This window comes from Alnus glutinosa, chromosome 3, assembly GCF_958979055.1.
Source record: "Alnus glutinosa chromosome 3, dhAlnGlut1.1, whole genome shotgun sequence".
Lineage (NCBI taxonomy): Eukaryota > Viridiplantae > Streptophyta > Magnoliopsida > Fagales > Betulaceae > Alnus > Alnus glutinosa.
This window is the reverse complement of record NC_084888.1, coordinates 27,250,282-27,273,232: the sequence shown is the minus strand read 5'-3', so window position 1 is coordinate 27,273,232 and position 22,951 is coordinate 27,250,282. Positions and strand designations below refer to the sequence as shown.

At 34.5% G+C, this 22,951-nt stretch overlaps 2 protein-coding genes and 1 long non-coding RNA gene across 3 annotated transcripts; 1 reads left to right on the top strand and 2 right to left on the bottom strand.

Moving 5' to 3' along the window:
• Positions 1 to 6,108: 6,108 nt before the first annotated feature.
• LOC133862354 (uncharacterized) lies at positions 6,109 to 9,204 on the top strand. Its single transcript, XM_062298139.1, has 2 exons — positions 6,109 to 6,386; positions 7,999 to 9,204. The coding sequence occupies exon 2, from the start codon at positions 8,044 to 8,046 to the stop codon at positions 9,001 to 9,003; it is 960 nt and encodes a 319-aa protein (XP_062154123.1). The 5' UTR covers positions 6,109 to 6,386; positions 7,999 to 8,043; the 3' UTR covers positions 9,004 to 9,204.
• A 1,501-nt stretch (positions 9,205 to 10,705) lies between these two features.
• LOC133862355 (uncharacterized) lies at positions 10,706 to 11,630 on the bottom strand. The gene is made up of 2 exons (XR_009899212.1): positions 11,204 to 11,630; positions 10,706 to 10,954 (listed from the first exon to the last, which is right to left on the bottom strand). It is a non-coding gene; the product is annotated as an uncharacterized LOC133862355 (long non-coding RNA).
• Positions 11,631 to 14,002: 2,372 nt separating this feature from the next.
• LOC133864050 (zinc finger BED domain-containing protein DAYSLEEPER-like) lies at positions 14,003 to 19,505 on the bottom strand. Its single transcript, XM_062300245.1, has 2 exons — positions 19,157 to 19,505; positions 14,003 to 16,279 (listed from the first exon to the last, which is right to left on the bottom strand). Exon 2 carries the CDS (start codon positions 16,264 to 16,266, stop codon positions 14,188 to 14,190), a length of 2,079 nt encoding a protein of 692 aa, XP_062156229.1. The 5' UTR covers positions 16,267 to 16,279; positions 19,157 to 19,505; the 3' UTR covers positions 14,003 to 14,187.
• Positions 19,506 to 22,951: the final 3,446 nt, after the last annotated feature.

The window sequence follows — 22,951 nt, the reverse complement described above, 5'->3', positions numbered from 1 at the left end:
TCTCTCTTCCGTGATTGGCGCGTGTGGATCTCGCCATCTTGTCAGGTCATGGTTGGCAGTGATCGGTGGTTGGAGATGGTTGTTTTCGCTGCTGGGGAGACTCCTGTGACGGCTCGTGTTGTTCACGCGCCGCCTCCGGTGGCGGTGTGCCTTCTTCTAGCAATGAGGACAGTGTTGCTTCTTGTTGTGTTGTGTTTGTTTGTATATTCCCTTGTTGTCTGTGTGTTTCACAGTGTCTTTGTAGTGCACAAATATTTGCTGGACTTATTTGTAGTGTGGAGCTTTAAGGGGTGTTCATGTAATATTTGTGTATTATTTAGACAACTGCTTTGTCAGATTTGTTTCTGACTTGGATGTAGGGGTGTCTTGTACCCCTCATTCTATCTCTGTAATGCTGTTTTAGCAATGGAAGGAGCACATGCTTCTTTGTTCAAAAAAAAAAAAAAAGTAGATCTTCTACTGTTCAAGGTGTTGAGGCTTTTTACTTTTGAAATGTTGGATGTGAAATGTTTTGGTCTTTGAAAGAAATGTTTTATTTTTGGATAAAGCTTCAGACTTTAGTGTTTGAGTTTCATTTTAAGGGTGATTAATTAGTGTCTAGGTTAGTGAAAGGAAGCCTTTTTAAGCCTTAGTACGTGTTAAATGGATTAGAGATATGATCTTTTTGAAGTTAGGAGTTTCTGTCCAGAGACCATCCTGATTGTTCGAGAACTGTCCTAACAATGAATCCATCCCAACGGTCTAAAAAAAATCGTCCTAACAATGCAATCGTCCCAACGATGGAGAACAATGTCTTAATGGTGTGACCGTCTCAACGATCTTTGTACTGTCCTAATGGTCTGATTGGTAGAAAGCTTAAAAGTCTAATTGTTAGGTTTTAAGTTAGGATTTTGTTTTAAAGGTATGACAAATGGTAGAATACCTTGAAGACGAGGGATGTGACGAGTACTCTAATGACTGTTTTGAGGACTTCACAGGACGACAAGTAACTTCTCACGTGAACCCTTGAACTAAAATTTTTTAACATGAATATTTTGCAGACTTTTTGCTGTTAATTGTCCATCTTTATAATGCCTGAACATTTCATATTAAACAACATGAACCTTAATTTTACAACTACTATGATACAAGTTTTACCATGAGATGATTGGGTGATTTTTACTTCTTGATTTACATACATATGATAATATGAAACTGTAACGGCTCCAAAATTAATTAAATAATAATGATGTGAACTCGTGGGATCGAATCCCTTGAACCCACAATCCAATTGAAACTTACCCAAGAAAGCCAAGAATTAAGTCAAGATGATCTAGACCCGTTAAAATCTTGTTTCAAGAGCCTAGATTCAATGAGAACGCCACAAATGGTTTCTCTTTGATAAGTTCTTAGTTCAATCAAGAACAAGTAGAGAAAACTGAAAATTCTTTATGAAGAAAACTTCATTCACGTTCAACCCCCTAAAAAATGCGACTACAAGTCTTTTTAAAGCCCCTCCATGAAACTCTATGGCCTACTAAGGCCTACATCAATTAAAAGACATGGGCTAAACATCTTCAATCCCAAAATATCCTAAACTACACGTCTATAGCTAATAAAAAAAATCTACTTAATGAAAAAAATAGGCTCAAACGCCTACAACCATAGAAACATAAAAAAAAAAAAAAAAAAAAAAAAAAAAGCTCACACGTCTATATTTAATGAAATAAAGAGTCTCCACTAAACCATTAGGCTATGTTGCCCCCTTCTGCAGCTTATATCACATGGATTAAAGTTGGTTCGTCTTTTTTCAAGCCCATCTTGAATGTTAAGGTCTTGCTCGATAAATTTGCAAACTCGGCCCAAGTGGATTGCACCAATCCTTTCATTGCTTCCTTAATCTTCTTAGCTCTTGACCTTATGATTGGCACATCTGAAACTTGCAAGGGATCTTTAAGATTCGGTACCATAGTGCCCATCATTCCCCCTCTCCTCAAAAGGATTCGACCTCGAATCGTCACCTGCATCAAAGGGTGAAAGATCAAAAACATTGAAAATAGTAGAGACATATTACTCACCTGGAAAATCCACTTTATAAACATTATCATTAATTTTCTCAAGGATTTGGAAAGGTTCATCTCCTTAAGGATGCAATTTAGTCTGTCTATAGGCTGGGAATCGTTCTTTGCACATGTGAACCAAACCCAATCTCCTGGTTCAAAGATGAAACGCATTCAAACTTTATTGGCTTGGGAAGTAATTGTTCTTAATCAGTGTTTTCCAAACCCAAACCCAATCCTTAGTGTTTTCCATCAATTGTTCTTAATCAGTTTTATTTAGTTTATTATTTTGCACGACAAAACCCAAAAAATTCGGAACTAGGTTAAAATATGATTAGTCTAAATAGAAATTGATTTTCACCACGCAATTCCCTGTGGATTCGACCTTGCACTTGCACACACACTATACTGCATATGATTCATGCGCTTACGAGTACTTTAAAACTCACAACAATCATTGATTGATCTCACTCTCATACATCAAAGTGACCTACACTTTACATCTAAGTTCACAACCTTCTCAAGATTTAGAATAACTATTGTAATTCGTCGTGCACGTACATCATTCTTTATCACAGTTTTAGAATGATGATTCACGTAGTCGTTCGGTGCATAGCACTACCTTGCTCTTATTGAGAATTGGTTTGCAAAAACATGTTTGCGCAGTGGAAAATAAAATTACCAAGCCAAGATCGAGCTTTATGAGAAGAACAGGTGACGAACTAAGCTATTTTAAACTAAATTGCAAAAACGTAAAATATTTACTTGAAGAATTCAACCACTCTTTGGCTTTGTGGATAAAATTTTGCTCATTGCTCATCGATGAAGAACGTGTGATGATACTTTTAGATCTTCTCACCAATGACTGATGATAACCATGAGAATGGGCTCTCAACTTGCCTTTAAAACTTAAACTTATTATCGAGAGTGAACTCAAGAATATTAATTGTTAGTAAAATCTAAAAAACTGTTGTAATTACTTATCTTACAAGAGCTATAGGCATATCTATTTATAGGCTCTGAGTACTAGGAGAGTGAGAGTATTGAGACAAGCTATAATAAGGAATTAATACCTTGGCCCATGCATCATCTGCTATTCCCTTAGGCTTGGGTTTTATCCCAAGGCTCAATCTCCCCTCTTGCATCTCATATATATTTATGTTTTTATTAAATAAAAATACGCATCCCAATAAATAAAAAGCCTAATTTGGTTAAATTAAATCAACTTGGTAAGGGACCTAAAGGAAAAATAAAAACTAGCCAAAATAGCTCCGACTCATCAAGTCACTATTTAATTACAATTGATTCCACTAAACAATTATAATTGTACTCTAGTTTATATTTTTTATTAAAACAATTAATCATTTAAACTTACTTAATATTGACTTTTAATTCCTTCATGAAATCTTTTGTAGCAGAATTAAAGCCAAGATACTGCCATTTAATTCTCTACCTCTTTATCCTTGAGTCACTAATTTATTTGATTATTCTCGTACTCATGAAAAATTCTTATCACATGTACATCATATTTTGGTATCTTATACAAAATGCTCTAGCCAAATATTAAAAATAATTTAATCCATAAAATTTATCTCAAGGGAAAATTTATTATCCTTTTAATAGAGGACTTGGATTCCTTCTTGAGAAAAGTTTTCTCACAATGTTAACTGCGATCACCCAACGCACAGAGAATGTTGACCATAATATTGGTCTCACCCATAAATGTTTCAAAAGTAATCTACACTTCACATCTGAATACACAATCCTCTCAGGATTTAGAATCAATATCTTAAGAAGTTTTGAGAGTATGAGTTTTTCCTATCGACTAGGAGTGTACAAACGGTTATAACCAACGTTTATTGGCTAAAACCGCTAACCACATAGGCGGTTATTGCATTTTACCAACCGCAACCGCAACCGCAACCGCTAACCGCCTAGTTATTTTTATAATCGCCGGTTAGCGGTTATTGAGTACTGACGGTTGTATAACCGCTTTTTAATTTGGGTTTTGGGCATATTCTAGTGCAGGTTTTAAATCCAAAATCCAAAATAGTAACAAATCCAAATACAAATACAAATCTAAAACATAATAAATCCAAATAATCGAATACAAACAAATACAAAACCCAAACATTACAAATCCAAATATAAATCGGCGGTTATTTTTATAACCGCCGATTAGTAGCTATTGAGTACTGGCAGTTGTATAACCACTTTTTAATTTGGGTTTTGGGCTGATTTTGGATCGGTTTTGGGCCAATTTTGGCCACTTTTGGGCCTATTTTAGTGCAGGTTTTAAATCCAAAACCCAAAATAGTAACAAATCCAAAACCCAAACATTGGATTTAAATATATATATATATAAGCTGTTAGCGGTTATTAACCGCTTTTCCCAAACCCTATAACCGCCTCCGCCTAGGCGGTTAGCGATTATTTGTAACCGCTTTTAAAAGCGGTTATACGGTTATGCAATTAGTGGTTTTAAAGCAGTTATAACCCCTCTGTTTGTACACCCCTACTATCGACAGTATTTTAGTGGAAAAACAATTCTCATAGTCCGTTCAATGCATAACATCTATACATCAATCCAAAGCCTCCAACTTCACCTGATTAAGATAAATCGCAAAGATTCGATGTGTAACAATCTTCACAAAATGGAATGCCCAATTCCATTATCGACTACGAACTATGCAAAATTTAAGATTACAAGGATTATGGACTAAAACCTTGTGTGATAACCTCGTTACTCACACCATAAACCATATTCAATATAATCTAATAGCCTTCCACATGCAAAATATACATAATCATTATTAAGTATGTAAAATACCATAGATCTTTTGTTCAAAAAATAGATTAGTGAATAACAACATTTATTTATAACAAACTTATATGTCAACAGTACATTGGGATTTAGGGCATAAACCCTAACAACTCTTACACCAACATATCAACCCGAAGCTCTACCTACTTCTCCTTATCAAGATAGATCGTTGAGGTTGACATATTATAGTTTAAATCGATTTTTCAGTTCCATTTACAACTATGAACAATCTTTTATAAGTTACAAGGGCCTATGACTATGATCTTCTATATGATAATCTCATTACTCACATCATAGTCAAATACAATGTAATTTAGGGACCTTACACGTATATAATATGGAAATATTCAAACATATTTGTACATGTAAAACATTAGTATATGTTAAATATTCAATATTATACAATTATAGAAAAATATCATCAATGCAATTAGAGTTTTGAACAGTAATCTCAACAAAAGACGCCAAGCGAATGGCTCGTAGTAGTAGGTTTGGTTGTTTCGAGTAACAGGTTGAGACGGGTCATGTTTGGATCAATCCAACATGACATGTTTTTATTAAACGGATTATGCAGGTCGTATCAAGTTACTCGTTTATTTAAATTGGTCGTGTTAGGGTTGTAGAATTTGATATGTTTAATTAGATAAATCATATTGGGTTTGACCCACATTCTCTTATATTTCTAATTTAACACGACTCAATCTCAATACGCGAACACAAATTGTCAGCTCACACTTAATTCATAAAAAATACTTGCCCAATATTTTCACCAACCCGAAATTTTTGAATTTGGTTGATTATTGACATGTGGGAAACCTGCGTGGCCAAGATACAAGAAAATAATATGCATTTGGCTGGTATTATTGTTTGGTCTGACATGCGTAAATTGTCATGGACCAAAAGATGCTTGTTTCCTTAAAAAAAAAAAAAAAAAAGCTTATTTTCCTTTTATTAAACTTTTTAAATTGTGTTTTTTTTTAAACAATTGTATTTTAATTTGACAGAAAAATGAAAGAACTTATGAATATTTTGTATTTAGAGTTGTTTGTTAATATTTTTTATTTTTTTTAAAAAAAAAAAAAAAACCTGACTAATAAAAAAAGGAAAACAAAAAAAGAACTACGAAATTGAAAGCCCATCATCTAGTGCAAAGTGGTAAACGGGTCAAGTCCGGAACCCTAAAATTACCGATTATATACCCTTATAAGTTTCACAAATTCCCATCCTTACCACTCCCATATTTGGCGCGATTCGTTCCTCCCAAACCCCAAAAAAGTTCAATTCCCGCTCCCAAACGGCCCAACCTGAGCTTCCTCTCACCCTCCACCCCTAAATTTATGTTTGATTCCCGAGAAACTTTAGGAAAATAAATCAAATTTTCTCTGGGGCTGTCTATTATCTTTTATCTTTTTAAAGAAATTTCATTATCCTCCTTTCTCTGCCAAATTCTACGGTTTACTCTCTGGTCCTCGAAGCTCCTCAAAGCTACGTCGTTTTCAAATTTCTCTCCCTCATATTTTCAGGTAAATCACTCGAACTGGTTATTGCTTATTTGAGAATTGAGTTTTAAGGTGCGATTTGGCCAAGTTTCGAATCAGTTTTCAATAAATTTCTGCTTATTCACTGTTTGGTAGCTGCGAAAATTTAGGAAGAATATTGAAAGTTATCTTTTGAGATTTACATAATTTGTTACTCTGCTTATTGCCAATCGATACTTTTTTTTTAAAAAAATAAATAAATTTATTGCCAGTCGATACTTCAGTTGTTTAGAATTGACACAGTGGATTCTTTTTTGGCTTTACTTGAAGTGTTATTTTTGTTTCTGTCTTTTCCAAATTTCCACCTATTTTCTTGGCAGCCAAACAGAGTACAGATAGAAACTCCGTTTGAATGTTGTTTGGTTGATTTAGTTGAGGTGATTTACAAGATTATCGAAATAGAAAATCAAATAGAAATTAGTTTTGTCATATCCTTTGCTGATATTTTCTTTAGAACTTAGTTTTATTAGTAATCTAAGGAATAGGAGCCATGGTTGAGATTATGGATGCTACTAGGTGGGTGCTTTTGTTTTTTTCCAAGCAAGGCATTTTTGTTCTTTTTTTATAATAGTTGAAATAATAGTTGAAACTGAATTATCAAAAAAAGAAAATTATAGTTGAAACTGAAAATATATTGTCAGACTCGTTGAACACATAGTATGTTGATAGTACCACCTGGAATTGGAAAGGGGAAGGCAAGTATATAACATTGTTATATTAGGTTGCACCCAACATTCAAAGATGAAATTATTTCCACTTATATGTTGTTGAATTATTGATTGTATAATAACATTTGTTAATTGTGTTGTTTATAAGGTTTAAACTAAGCTGCAAATGTAAGCAACATGAAGTAATTTGAAAGAAGTGTCATTTGCTCATCCGTGTAGCAAAGAGATTTTTACCTTTGATGATATATGTCTAGAGTGGTTGAATTGTGCAGCATGGATTTAAATAATAATAAGGGGTAATTACTTTTTCCCCCCATAAACTACCAAAAAATGCGCGATGCCCCCATGAACTACCAACTCGACCAAAATAGAGCATTCAACTACCAAAGATAACCATTTTCCCCCCTTCCGTCAGTCAAAGGGGTTAAAACAAACGGTCAACGGGTCACGTGACTGTCACACGCCGTTTTACCGTCATTTTCTTCCTTTTTTCCCCCTATGAACTACCACCATCTTCCTCTTTCCCCCCTATGAACTACCACTATCTTCCAACATGCCCCCATGTAAAACGGCACATGACCCGTTGACTGTTTCTTTTAACCTCTCTAACTAACAGAAGGGGGGAAAATGGTTGTCTTTGGTAGTTGAATGCTCTATTTTGGTCGAGTTGGTAGTTCATAGGAGCATCGCTCATTTTTTGATAGTTCATGGGGGGAAAAAGGTAATTACCCTAATAATAATAATAATATATCTCTGCAATCTTGTAGCTTTCTGCCTTTAATGATACTAACCTTGAATTTGAAAGTTGCTTTTAATTTTTCAAGAACAGCCAAAAAATCTATCTTTTAGCATAACATAAAAATATTCCCATTGCATAGGATGAGTGATGATATATACACTGACATCTCTGTCTCTCATTCCCCGCTTAGGGCATTGCCTCTAAGAAGTGAGAACAGAAACAGAAAGGCAGAGGTATGAAGTTCAAGGCATTCCTCACAGAAAATGGTGTGAATCTCCTAGAAAAGAGATTCCTTCCAGCCCTAGACAAGATGGGCAAGATATGCCACATCTACTTCACCAGAGACCACACAATGTTCCTCCACAACCTCCTTAGCGGGAATGAAGTTCAATCTATTGCCCAGTTTCGTAAAGAAGCTCTCTTTGATGACTACCGAATCTCCAGCCAGAATGAGGACCGCATTGCCTTTGCTGTAGATATTTCACTTCTGCACCGTGCCATTCGTAGTAGTGTTAGCATTTGTACTGAATTTGGAAATGGGCCCACTCAGAATCGTCTCCAGATTAAATTGGTGAAGAAGCTACCACCAAACTGCACTCAACCAATGCCTTTCCTGACCTTTGAAACCAAGGGTTATAAATCTGCAGTTATTCAAGATGTACCAATCTCAAAACCTCTTTCTAGAGCTCAAGTTCTTGAACTCCAAGCTGCTCTTGATATGGCTCAAGATTTGCCTCAGACTCTGGTTCAGATTCAAGATTTGAATCAGTTGCAGAACTTTGTGGATAGGATGAAGCATGTTGGTGATTTGCTAAACGTCTCTATTAGCAAATATGGGGATCTACATGTCCAGATTTCAACAACATTAATCACACTTGGTGCTGAGTTCCGGAAATTGTTGGTCATAGGAGAGCAAGCGGATGCACCAGCTGAAGATAGAAATCTGAGTGCTCAGACTCGGTCAGCAAGAGCAATTTTGAGGGGTGATGCTCAGTCTGTGCAAGTGAGTGTGAAGCACTTTGCTAAGAGCCTCCAGTGTCACTTGGCGAAGCCAGACTGTGCTTTCTATGGGATTGCTCCACAGGGTGCTTGCTTGACGGTGATATTTCAATTCTTCATTCCCGGTTCTCGTCAGACTGATAAATCAATCAGTCTGCATTGCAGGCTTCCTGTACTTGACCCAGGGTCCAGTTGAAGGCCAGTTAGTTCACCATCAATGACTTATCAAAAAAAAAAAAAAAAGTTAGTTCACCATCAATGGTTAGTTTCTATGGCTTTGTAGTAAAATGGTCACTATGATATTAACTAATTGTCATTCACAGTTGCAGGGCTCTGTATGCATTTGTAGTACTTAACCAACAGTATTTTGCATTCACAAGTGCTTGTTTTTTGTCAATATCACTTCCGTTACATACTGATTAATTTAAGTCTTTGATCATAAGACAGTAAAATATGAAGGAAATGTCAACGTGAGTTGATATGGGTTTACCTTAACAATTGCAGGGTTTGATCAGTTGCAAACGTTTGATTTCATTCTCCCTTTAGATTTAGGTTAGTGGAATTCTTAATCATCTAACATAACAAACTTAAAAAATTCCAGTTGTCTGGAACTTGGTTACTTGTTTGACATAAAATGGGTTTTATTCCAAACTCTTTGACCAGCAATGAACCATGGAAATCTAGCAGAACTTTCCTCTGTAGTAGCAGAAGTCCTCAAAATTCACTGACCCGTTATGGATGAGGGTGTTACAGTCCTATGAATGATTGTAGTAGTATTTTAGTTGGGTCTTTCAATTGTAAAAGTTATCTGTCAGTTGTGGTAGCAGCCCTTTCAGTTTCAATTGTGGTAGGAGTCTTGAGTTTGTTTTACATTAGGATTTTAGATGGTTGCAAGTCCATATAGAGAGAATTTTATTCTTAAACTGATGTGAACCAATTGAGAAAGAACACAAGAAATAGATAGGCTAGCTGTTTCGAGTAAGTCAGGAACTCCCAAAACACAATAAACTCTATTTATCAAACAATAATTCAACTTCACTTTATATTATTTGCTTTTTCCTTAAATAAACAAAAAGATAATACAGCTTACGTAGAACTGTAATTCTGCACGTAGCTGTAACTAGAGACCTAAATCTACTTACTAACCGTCTACTCTTAAGGTAAGAAATAAGACTTCTTATTTAAATATTGTTCTACTTAATAATATTCCTCTAAGATAAATATAACACAAAATAATAAGATAAAGGTAAAAGAGAAAGAGATGTAACCCTACATCATAAACCCTTGGTTTGAAGGAGGTTCATATTTCATATAAGAACCTACTCAAATTATTCCATTACGAACTTGATATTCAAGTTCGTATCAGAGGGTTTGTGGGTCTGTGGGTCTGTGGGTTTAAGACCTAAAACTTAATTAATTAGCGTAAACATAACTATAACACTTAGCTTAATTGGGCCTATTAAACCTATAACATAATTAAGGCCTAAAACTTGGGAAAAATGGATCGCATACCTTTTAAAAACATTCTGGACAAAAATTCCAGAATCAAACTAAAGCCCATTCTTAAAATTTTTTTTTAAAGAAAAAAATCGGCTTACTTATGAACAATTGTTATTACTCCAGTTTATTAAGCTATGATTTAATGTTATTTTCTCAACCAAAAACATCATTATCATGGAGTTTTTGGCCGTGAAAAAAAAAGTTACTGCGTTGGCCAATTCTCCATGGGAAAGGTTTTTACATCCATCAATGCTTCATGGGCCATTGAAAGGTTTATACGATTGATTAGGCTAGGGGTATGCAAGACTTCACGATGATTAGGTTGTTAAATTTAGCTAATATTCAACCTATTCATCATTAAGTATAACATTGTGTTCCAAGAGAAGTTATAGCAAGCATTTTCCCAAAAAAAATCCCATGCAACATTAAGCTAATTATCTTTAGATTGTGCTTTCCCACTAATCATTGAATTCCAAGAAATCATATTCCTCTCCTCCGCTAGCAACAGCAAAACTACCTAATCGAGCCTTGCTTTGGCATTCTATCAAACATAAGCCTAGCGAATTCAACAAACCGAAATCTCAAATCCCAGCCAATCGCAGAATTCTGCAAAAACCCACATCTACGATGGTAGAGAATTACAGGTCCTGCAAGCAGAAAACGTGAAAAACATAAGACTTCATCATGTTTTTGCAGGCCAATCGCCAACTTCACAGACACATTCTATTTTTCTCAGTACCCAAGCAAAGGATACGCCAAGAAAAAAAAAAGGTTGCATCATTTTTTTTTTGCAAGCCATTCACCGACTTCACTGACGCCTTCCCTTTTCCCAGTGACCAAGCAAAGGCCAAAGTGTACACTAGGAAAAAAAATTCTTCCAGGAAAAAAAGAGAGACCTGAGGGTTTGTGGTTGGTTGAGATGAGGATGAAACGACCATGAAGAGAGGCTAAGCTGGAGAAGAGAAGAACGTCCAGGCGAGTACAAATCCGGCTGCTTCATATCCCCCACCCACACCGCTCCAGGCGAGTCTAGATTTGGGACTGGCAGCTCCTTAGCCTCATGACCATGGATAATATGGATACCGTAGAAAACCTTACCTCCACAGCAACAACCACATTTTTTCGGTCGTCGATGGCCTCCAAATCTGTTGTGCCGTTACCGTGGAACTGAGCAGATTGAAGAGTGCGGGCTGGTTTGTTGCAATGTTGTGTTTTAGTCTAGGTTTCAAATTCTAAGCCTGACGCAGATCGATGACATGGCCTAAATTTGTGGCTTTTTTTTTTCTTTTTTCTTTTTTTTGACTGTTTACTGCAGCAGACGGCTCAGATTGTTGCTATTGCTAGCATGGCAATTTTCTACACATTGCCAGGATCTTGATCCTCCCAACTTTCCAAAGGAGAAATAAAAAAACTGTATGATACACTTGGATGTTTGATTTTTAAAATAAGAATTTAATTATTATTTGGTGTGCAAATTTTAAGGAAAATAAAATATATTTAGGTGATTGTTAAAATTTAAATTATATTTGAAATTATGTTTAGGTGAGAGTTGTATGAGATTATTTTTTTACGGAAAATTATGGTAAAAAATGATTAGAAGTATAAAAAGTTGTGTAGAATAATTGGAGTTATGAAAATTAGTGTGGAATAATGATTGAAATAATTATTGCTTAATAATTATAAATATGACTAATTTATTAATATTTAATATAAATTAATTTGTTTTTTTAATCTAAGATAAATACGGATTTGTTATGATTTTTTCACTTTTTTTTTTTTTTTTGTTAGTTCAGCCCTTCTTGATTATTTTCTGACTTTTCGGGCATTTCCTTCTTCTTTTTTCCGATTTTCTATTGAACTGAGCAAAAGCAAACTGTCATTAGTTGCTTCTACAGGTTGCCTGTCACGTGGCATGAGCAAAAGCAAAAGCAAGCGCAAGCTGTCAGTTATTGAACTGTACGGGATTATTATACATCACGCGTTTGCCCCAACGTTGAAATTCGGATTTTGTTCAATAAAAATGGTAGGTGAATTCGGGTAAAACAGGATTTTATTCAAGAATCCGGATTTCAAAAAAAAAAAAAAAAAACCAACACTGTAGCAAATAGAATCAATATTTTTTTTTGTTCCCAAACATCTCAGTAGTAACTTTTTGAAATTCTAACTGAAGAGGTCAAAATTTCAACAACAAAAAAAAACCCTTTCTAAGAAGAAGAAAAAAAATGCAAAGATTCAAGTATGGGTTCATATGCTTCTTGTTTTTTTTTATTGTTTTTTATGATTTTCTCATTTGGTTTTTTTTTTAATTATTTTTATTATTTTTTATGATTTTCTCATTAACACTTTTTAAAGTATAATTTTTTTTATTGTTTTTTTTTTAATTATTTTTTATTGTTTTTTATGATTTTCTCATTAACACTTTTTAAAGTATAAGGATGTAATTGCAAAAATAATGAAAGATTAGGAGTAAGTGAAATTTCTCTATTTTTATGTCTTTTTCATATTTATTTATTTATTTATTAGAATTAATATTGCCTTTTTATCTCCAGTTTCCGAAAAACAATTGAACAAAATTATCATAAATTTACTGAGCATTTGAATGTGTTGAATAATTTTTAGGGAAAAATGCTCCAATGGTTCTTCATGTATCATTTTTGTTTTTTTTTTTATCAAATTACTTCATAAGGTTTAAAAATGATCAATTTATTCCCTAAGGCCTTTATCAAGTAGTCTCGACCTTATATAAAATTTCTAACAGTATTACCACATCATACCCAATCAAAAGATAGCACGTATCCTATATATATATATATATATAAAATGAGAAATTATAAGTTATAAATTATAAAAAATATTAAAAATAAAAAATAATTTTTCTAGGGTTGATCCAACCATAGGCCAAAAAGGGTGGCCGGCCAAGGGTTGGCCAAAATCATTTACTTTTTTTTTTATATACTTATTTATTGTTTTTCTTTTTATACTTTTCTTTATTATTCTCTAGATTTTTTTATTATAAAGGACACATATGGACTTTTGATTGAATATGACATGACAACACCACTAAAAATTCAATAGAAAATGGATGAAATGATTTATTTTATAATGGTTCTAACTTTTAAACAGAGTAAATTCATATCTTTTAAAACTTAGTAATTTGATCAAAAGTCATACCTTAGGAACCACCGAAGGATTTTTCCCTAAATTTTAAGCGGAATGTCAACGATAGATAACAACAAATGCTTAAGATACTAAAGAAAGCTTGTGAAAAGGAGAAGAGCTCCCAATAAGAGGGACTCCCGAAAAGAAGGCCAAATAACATTTGCCTGTTATCATTGTTGCCAAGTAACCGTAGATTAATGATTAATCCCACCATTTCCACCGATCCATCTTCACGAAACGGTGTTTTCATACATAATGACAAGGGAAATGGGGAACATAGCGATATGCACGCAACGAACAGCCCATCAATCATCATTTCAAGCAAGAGACTAGTTATATATATATATATATATATATATATATATATATATATATATATATATATATAGGGCACGCATGGTTATACAAACAGCCTCTCGATCATTTCAAGATAAAAGTCAAAAATAAATATTTGGAAAATAAATCTAATGAAGCATGAAGCAAGGTCAGCAACAAATGTGGTAGTCAATGAGGATACGAAAGAGAGACCTCGCAGGTAAGGTAAGGTAATTCACTTAATTAAAAGAACCCTACAAACAATACCTAAAGTTACACCACACAATCCTCAACTGTAGATATATCATGAGAGATGAATCACTGTTGAAAACCTAAAATACCACGAAAAAAAGAAGAAGAAAAAAAGCAAGGAAATCTACCTACGAGCCGAAAATGGGGCCTAGACCTAGAATTCCATTTTCATAATTGCATTAGAAACCTGACTATATGATGTCGACGACGATGATGATGATGATGATCCACATTGAAACCAATCTTTAGTACAAACAAGAGCCTCAAGTGTCACAGGATGCAACAAACTCCTGTAGCTATCCATCTTTCTGGGTTCCGTGTCAAACACGGAGTCGGGAGCAACAGTACATACCGGTATCGTCAAAACATCAGAAGCCATCTTTGATAGAGTTGGGTACTTCTGTTTATTTAGTTTCCACCAACATAAAATGTCAAACTCTTTTTCCCGAGGCAAAAGAGACTCTTCCAGATACTGATCTAGTTCTGACTTCATGTGCTGGCTACTCGTAATCTCATTGATATAGACTTCAAAATCCAAAAGCCCATCCACACTAGAAACAAGGGTTCCTTCTTGAGATCCTTCCTGTGGCGTCTCTATTTTGGTCATACCCTCCTCATTACCTTCTTCAAGTGCCGGAAGAGGATGTGCTCGTGCGATGTATTCTAGAAAGAGTTCATGAACACTATCGTCAACAGCCCTAATCCATGATTCAGCATCCTCACCGTAGATCTTGGAGAAGGTGAACTCCACAAGTTTCATTTTAAACCTTGGATCCAAAACTACAGCTATTGCTAAAACCAGATAGCAATCTTTCCAATATTTATCAAACTTTTCTTGCAATGGTTTGATCAAGTTGCTGACAAATGGATCCTGGCTCATGGCTCCATGTGTCAGCTCTATCTGAATTTTCGACACTTCCGGAAAGAATGTGTTGGTAGATGGGTACCTTGGGTGAGTTAAAATGTTAGCCGCATCGAACAAATTCCTCAAGTATGTGCAGAGACTTTCTACCTCCTTCCATTCATCCATTGAGGGAGATATCTTGTAATCAGGATCATAGGTATCCAAGCAATTAAAGACTTCCCTTAACTCACAGGCAGCTACTAGCATATGATAAGTTGTGTTCCATTTAGTTTGGTCATCAACTACAAGGTCCTTCGAGCTAGGGACTTGAAGTTGTTGCTTCAGATCAATAAACTTCTCTTTGTGCGACTCTGAAGCATTCACATACTTGACACTGTCACGAATTTTTTGGATTGTCTCCATCATCACCCCTAGTGCATCTTGTGCAAGACGACTAAGAACACGAGCATAGCAATTCCCTATTAACAACTGACCATTGAGCATGAGAGGGTTCCTGACAGAAAGAAGACCTCTTAGATGTCCAGTTGAAGTTTCATTTGTTAAGGATTGATCAACTGTGAGGGCAAACAGCCGACCCTCCAAATGCCAATCAGATAGGGAAGCCACAACAGCTAGATTGAAAGCATAATCTGATTCAGGCGAAGGTACCATAACCACATTAAGTATCCGACGCTGTAGATTCCAATCGCCATCAATAAAATAACCTGTTAGGACAATATATCCTAAAGATTGATTTGATGTCCATAAATCCAATGTGAGGCTGACATGACCAGGAATTCCACTTATAAGATCCAGGAGGCTTTGTTTCTCCCTCATGTACATAGCCACACAATCCCCTTCAACAGTATTGAAGCTCATAGTATTGAACTGAGGTTGAAGAGTCCGGGCAAAGTCAATGAAACCGGAATGTTCCACAATGTGAAGGGGATAGTCATGCAGAATGACCATCTTAGCAATCTCATGGCTGCAGCGGTCTTGATCAAAAGGGATGCTTGCAAGTCCATTGGTCGCTTTATGGCGTTTTTTTGGTCGATCAGTAGCACTTCCTGAACCACCCATTTTGGAGCCTGGTGTATATGGAGATTCCTGATTTCTCTGGCGGACTACAGGGCAGATTCCCAAGGCAATATGTCGTTTGAGGTGGCTGGTGCCTGCTAGCTTTGAACCAGTAATGTAGGCAAAAGATTTTTTGCATAGCTTACAGCACGCTTTAGTACATCCAGGTCCAACAGTTTCTATAGTGAAGTGCTCCCAGACAACAGATATCTTTCTCCTACGCTTATTAGGCTGTGCTTCTGAACCGAGTGACTCATAATTATCAGTAGGGGTAATAGGGATTATGGAATTAACAGGGGAATCTATCTCCATGGAGAATGTAGTCCTAAAAACGAAGAAGAATGCAGAGCATTAGAAAGGGCATGAATAAGCACGTAATCCAAAAACCAAAAATTGACCTTGTGGAGTAAAATAGGCAAAACTTCTATCATTAGAATAAAGAGTACAATCTGGCATTCAATAACTAAATTTCACAAAGTGCACATGGTGACTGACAAAAAAACTGTTCAACAAGAAGCATGCCACCAATTGTACAACAAACTCAAAGTAAAAAGGACATGGTAAGTTCTAGCCAGCATTCTGTGTACTGCAGCAATACATTATTCTCAGAATCAAATGTTAAATCATCTGGTTTCCCAAGCGAACAAATCAAAATGAGTTATACAGTGTCAGAAATCATATAGTTGAATGGCAATACATAACTTCGGAAAAGGGAAACAATCAAAGGATTCACACCTTTAACTATGATCATGCAGTAGCACTACAACTAGTGTACGGGTTCAACTAAATGCAGATATGAAAGACTAAATAGCACAGTAGAAACATAAATCCGATTAAGCTACAAGTGGACCCAATAAGAAGAAAAAAAAAATTACAAGTGGATCCAAGTGAATCTCAAGGATCTTTTATCAACAAGCCAGTGCAATTGCTGATGCAGAAAAAGCTTCATTTTTTTTCTTTTTTTGGTGGCCAAGTGAAGGCTCAGATAGAATGTTGGCATATAGATAGATGAATTAACACTAAAAAAAGATTCTCTAGAGATATAAAACAAAAATATTTTCTTAAACAGCTAATTCAATTGACAGATAAGTACTCGTGTACAAGAAGTTATATATGACATCTGATGCCCAAAAACAATAGACAGAGAAAGAAAATGTATTGGGACAGAGACCAGAGAAGTGGGATACCAGATAACGGTCTGTCACAGTTTAATGCTTATAACGTGTGGTAACACTTTGATAGTCTAAATGGGGGAAAAATATGAAATTATAAAATTTATACCCAAAAAAAAAAAAGGAAAAAAAATACCTAAGGACCAAACTACTCCGTATATTTTTCTGAAATAATATATCTCAATTTAAAGAAGTAATTTTTCTCAAGCAATTTATCTCAATCTAAAGAAATGCAACTACGTACAATGATGCCTGGACTGAGATATACATAACCATAAGAATCTACTGCAATAGATACCCAAGATGCAGGGTTGTCAAACTCTAGTCCAAGTAGACAGATACAGAATAACCTTTGAATACTCAATAATCTTATTTAAATAAAAGAAACGCGAGTCACTTTGCAATAAAAATAAGATCAATAATGACCTGAAGTTTAATCCAGTAACAAGTGTGGAGAAGGTGTGAATAACATTAAGAATGACTTGTTTGTGTAGAAAAATCCAATGAGTACACTAATTAGGAGGAAATTTTAATGCATGCATGGACATAAATTGACATGATGATAGGCATCTGCACCACCATTTAAAGTTCAAGTATAGAGAAAACAGAAAGAGAGGCTTTTGCATTTGGATTTAAAATGCATCATTGAAAATTCCAATGGATAAAAGATGAAAGGCTTCTTTAAAAAATAAAAATAAAAATAAAAATCAACTCAGTATCAACCAAGCCCAAAGCCAAACAGAACTGCAGTCGGGTTTTTAACAAAACTAACATCCTAATCGCGCCAACTCTACCATGAGTCTTTTACAGTATATCCATGGTCTCCTGCCTCTTGTTCGAAGAGCCTTTTTGGTCCTTCAAATTTCTTAGATCCGGATATGAGCTTCAACAAAATCTGACCTGGTTGGGCTTCAGACTCGTCATCCTAAAAAGAGATCCCTCAACTGTTGTAAATATACCTCTTAGTCTCTCCAATTCCTCGAAAGCTAGTCAGGAGCCAAGTTCTATGAAGTTCTCTTGTTAGTAGCACTCCGAATTTCCATCAATAGACGCTATAACCAGTTTCGCTAGCAACATTCCCATTTGCCTTCCACCTTTGAGGTCTTTCTTTAAAAAGTAAGGTGCTAGTCGTCCGTCTAGATTGAGTTTTTTCATACAAGTTAATTGTTAGATTCTTTTTCTTAAAAAATAAAAAAAAAAGAAATTAGAACCTTTTGTCTACCCCAACACCATCCCATCCCTTTACCACCTGAGCTAGGTACCAGGTGGCAGGGGCAGATCGGTCCATTAAATACATTCCCCTTTTTAATTGGCTTACTGTGAAAACACTGATACTTAATAAAATATGCACTCCAACTGTGTTTTGGTCTTAACTGTCATTTTGGGCCATCAAAAGAAGCCCATTGGACATAAAATTTACTGAACAGCGTTACATAAGACCCCAAAACCTTCTCTATCTTTAAACCCAGACGTTTCTTGACTCTTGTACTACCTTGTGCCGCGCGTACAATATCTTATACAGAACATAATTGTACCTTAGCCTATTTTAGACTCCAAACTTAAACAAAGACAGAGACAGAGAGAAGTAATATCGAGGACGCCTTCAAACATTTTCCAAAAGAAGCGCTTATTCTAAGCTCAGAATTCAGATCAGCCTCGAGCTTCGACCAAAACTTTAAATCTCAAAACCCTAAAAATACATAGTCACCCACTCCGCAGTAGTGTAACATATACATAGTACATACACAGACATACATACATAAAATCATACACATATTACATACATGGATTTATCGACCTGAAATTGAACTAAAAGCCCAAAAAGGATATAAAAAACAGATTAAAAACTAGAATTAGAACAAAGCCAGAAAACCTAATAATCGAAACCGCCACACAGGCCAGGAAAAAATAACAATCAGATCGAAGAACCAAAAACGCCGCACAAATCACAGATAACACAGAGAGAAACAAGAAATTCAAAATATCTCGAAACAATAATCAAAGAGAAGAAAAAGGTTAGGATATCTTACAGCGAATCGCGGACCTGCAAATCGAAAAGCTCCCTCAATGCAACTCCCCTAATCTAGGGTTTTGAATTTTTTTTCTTAATTTCTGTGTTGTTTTTGCTTTTTTTTTTCTTAATTGTCTAATAATTTTCCAAAAAAAATTTGAAATTTTTGGTAGAGGGAGGTTGAAGACGAAGTTGATGGGCTTGAGCTTTGAATGGAAGGTTCTGAGCTTTGTGGGAAGAAAAACCCTAATGGACCCTAAAGGGGCTAGGGCTAAGGAGCCGCCTTAGGCCTTTTTTCCTTTTATTTCTCTTGGGAGGGCGTGGACGAGACTCCACTCGAGAGGGACAAAAGAAACGTGCTGAACAAGAAAAGCACGATTGGATTTGTGGACTTGGGGTCCATTTATACAAATTATATATAGTAATTTCCTTGATGGACCAGGAGACCCAACTGTGTGGTTGTGATTAGAGCCCACCCACCTAATGGGTGGGGAATCTCGACCGTTCGATTTCTCTGATGGAGCCCACTTGGTTTCGTCTAACGGCGGTGGGGGGATTTTGGGCAATTAAGCGACGTGTGAGGGCGGTAGTGGTTTGAGGAGTGTTTAGGCCAAATCACACGAGGAAACGTACGATGTAGAAAGATTAGTGGACCGCGGAAAAAGCAATTAGTAGTTACAATTTAAATATTTAATGACGGTTGGCACCGGAGACACGGATAAAAAGTTTTTCTTGATGAATTTTTTTTTTTTTAAATTCAGTTTATTAAATTAATATTTATTTTATTTTTAAAGCACGTAATGTTATTAATTTTTAAAATATATGTGATTTGTTAATTATATTAAAAATATACATGAAAATGACATATTTAAGTGGCAAATATAGATTTAAAAGACTAAGAGTACATTTAGCACTGTAATTTTGCAAACTAAAAGTAAGATTTTAAACCAAATCATAGAAATTGTATCGTTTGAGAGTGCGATTTAAAAATGTAAAAAAGTTTGCGTTCTCAAATTACAGGCGAATGAGGAAATTTTTTAAAATACACAATTTTAAAGAGTAAATTGCAATTTTAAAAGTTAAACTCCAATTTTACCAAATATTTATTTAACTGCATTTTTAAAAATCTCATTTTCAGATCACTTCTTTTAATATCAATATTTTGAAATTGCACATTTTGAAATCATAAACCTAAACAAATCTTAAATTAAAATAATTTTTTTCAGTCTAATTTAAAGAAAAACAAAGCAAGTATTGAGAATGTGTTTTGGCGACCTTAAGTTAATTATATTGCTCATTATGCCAAGTATTTTATGTGTTTTACCAATTGGTATAAGAATCCTCTGTTGTCTTAAATGGTGCACATAAGTGGATTGAACTTGAACCTCATTCTCAATTGAAATAAGAAAATAAGATTATATGATCATTAATTTGCTAAGCTTTTCTCATAATCAATTGAATTTTTTTTTTTAATTCGATCAATCAAAAAGAAGTTCTTGATATGTTCTTTGTTGAAGGGAAGAAATACGAGAACCAATATGCTGTGAGCATGTGTAAAAATATTAGTTAAATGATTAAATAATTTTATTATTTTTTATTAGTTTCAATTTTTTAGATAAATAGTAATTTAAAATGGTATCAAAATAAAAGTTATTAAATATTTCACGTGTTGGCTTATTAAGGAAGAGTTTACACCAACACGTGAGAGAAGTGTTGAAATATGAATTAAATGATTTAATTCACTCTTTTTATAAGAACTTTGAGATAATTAATAATTTAGCAGCATAAAACTTTTGGGATTTAAGATTTTTCTATCTTAAAGGAAATGGTCAAATTAATTTACATAAAGGTCTTGTATTGCGTCTAATTTAATTAGATGTCCCAACAATATGTAATATAATAACAATTTTGTCTCAAATGCAAGGATTCTCATAAAATTAAGCTGCTTGAAATTTAGTGGTAGTATAATTTAAAGGGATTTCAATTTTAACAATCAATGTAACATGACCCCCACTCAAGAAAAATGACAAAAGAAATAAAATTTTAGAGAAAATATATAATGTTAGGTAAATAAGGAAAAATTATGGAATAAGTAGATAAGAGCGCAATTGGGATCGTAGGTGTTGAATCATCAGGGTATTAAGTTGCGATTTCGATTAATTCAGAGTGTCACTCGCAGTGTCCCTAATTTAATTAATTAGTCTAACCCACTTGTATTAACAAGGCGGGTGAATTTTACATCTCCAAGGAAAACCACTCTGTCAAAATAAATACAGCGAAAAAAGTAATATTGATCTAAGCTAAAAACCTATTTACCTTAATATCTAACATCTCTTACCAATGATACAATCAAAAAGCTCTTCAGATAATACATTAACATCTAAACTAAACCAATCTCATAGGTCAACAAGAAAAAATTCACAAATTCTGCCTCTACAGGTCTTCTCGCAGCAATTCATATCCTTGCAAAAGACTCTAATCTGCATTCTATGGGAACTCACCTGCTAGTCTGTAAAACAAAAATGTTTACGAGTGGAAACAAAAGCCTATAAAGTCCAAGATTTAGTAAGTAAATTGCCAACGAAACTTAGGACATTCAATAAGCACGATTTAGTTGGAAATAATGTAAAAAAGTTAATGCTTTTCATAAATGTTTCGAGGAAGTGTCACCAAAGTATTAGTAAGACTTGGCAATAAATTTTTGACAAATTATGCTTGATAACAATTATTCCAATAATTATGCCAATATGAAAACAATATATTTAAAAGATAGTTAAGGCATATTTCAGATAAATGTGTTGTAATTTTAAGACAGAAAATCATACTAATGAAGTGTACAATATAATAACAATAATTATTTAATAGTTCATAGCCATCCTCCACATAGCATATCCATACTCATAACCCTCTAACAGTGAAGTTTGTGCGTTTCATGGGACTTCATGTACTACACCAATGCTCTGGTAAAGTACAATAGCCAACCACCATTAGTTGTTCAAAAGGGAAATCAACCCCGGGTGATCCACAAAACTAGAGATGCCATAAGGCTTAACTACCATCTATACATATTTGCACCGGCCACTTTAGCCCTCAGATCTAGGGCATAGGACATTAAAAAAATAAAATAAAATAAAATTGGGCCATAGGATCAAGTATGTAGACTAATGTGCACGTACCTATAGTATAGATGGATTTTTTAGTTCCATTTACAATTATGAATAATCTTTTATAAGTTACAAGGACCTATGACTATGATCTTCTGTACGATAATCACATTACTTACACTATAGTCAAATACAATATAACTTGGAGATCTTACACGTATATAATATGAAAATATTCAAACATATATGAACATATAAAAGATTTAATGTATATGTCTAATGTTCAATATTATACAATATAAAATCATCATCAATGCAATTGGAATTTTGGACACTAGTCCCAACATTTAGTACATCAAGGCCTACAGATAGTTAATCCAAGACGGCAGTATGACATTGGATATTGTAAACCATAAGCAAAAACCTTATGAACTTACCATGCTTTGTACTCAAACTATAGATAATGCTACAAACCAAGATCTAAATCTCCAAAGACCAGCCTGGCTAGGTCCTCCAAAGCCCTTGAAAATAAAGATTCCCTCATCTAACAACTAAGCGACTGTAAAGTTGATAAAACAAACATGTTTTATAGGTAGAAACAAATCAAGTATAAATCTGCGACTTAGTGAATAAATATCATATGGAATGCAATTATTAATGCAATGAACTTGTACGTTACGTAAAAAGATTTAAGAATAAAGTACCTCATC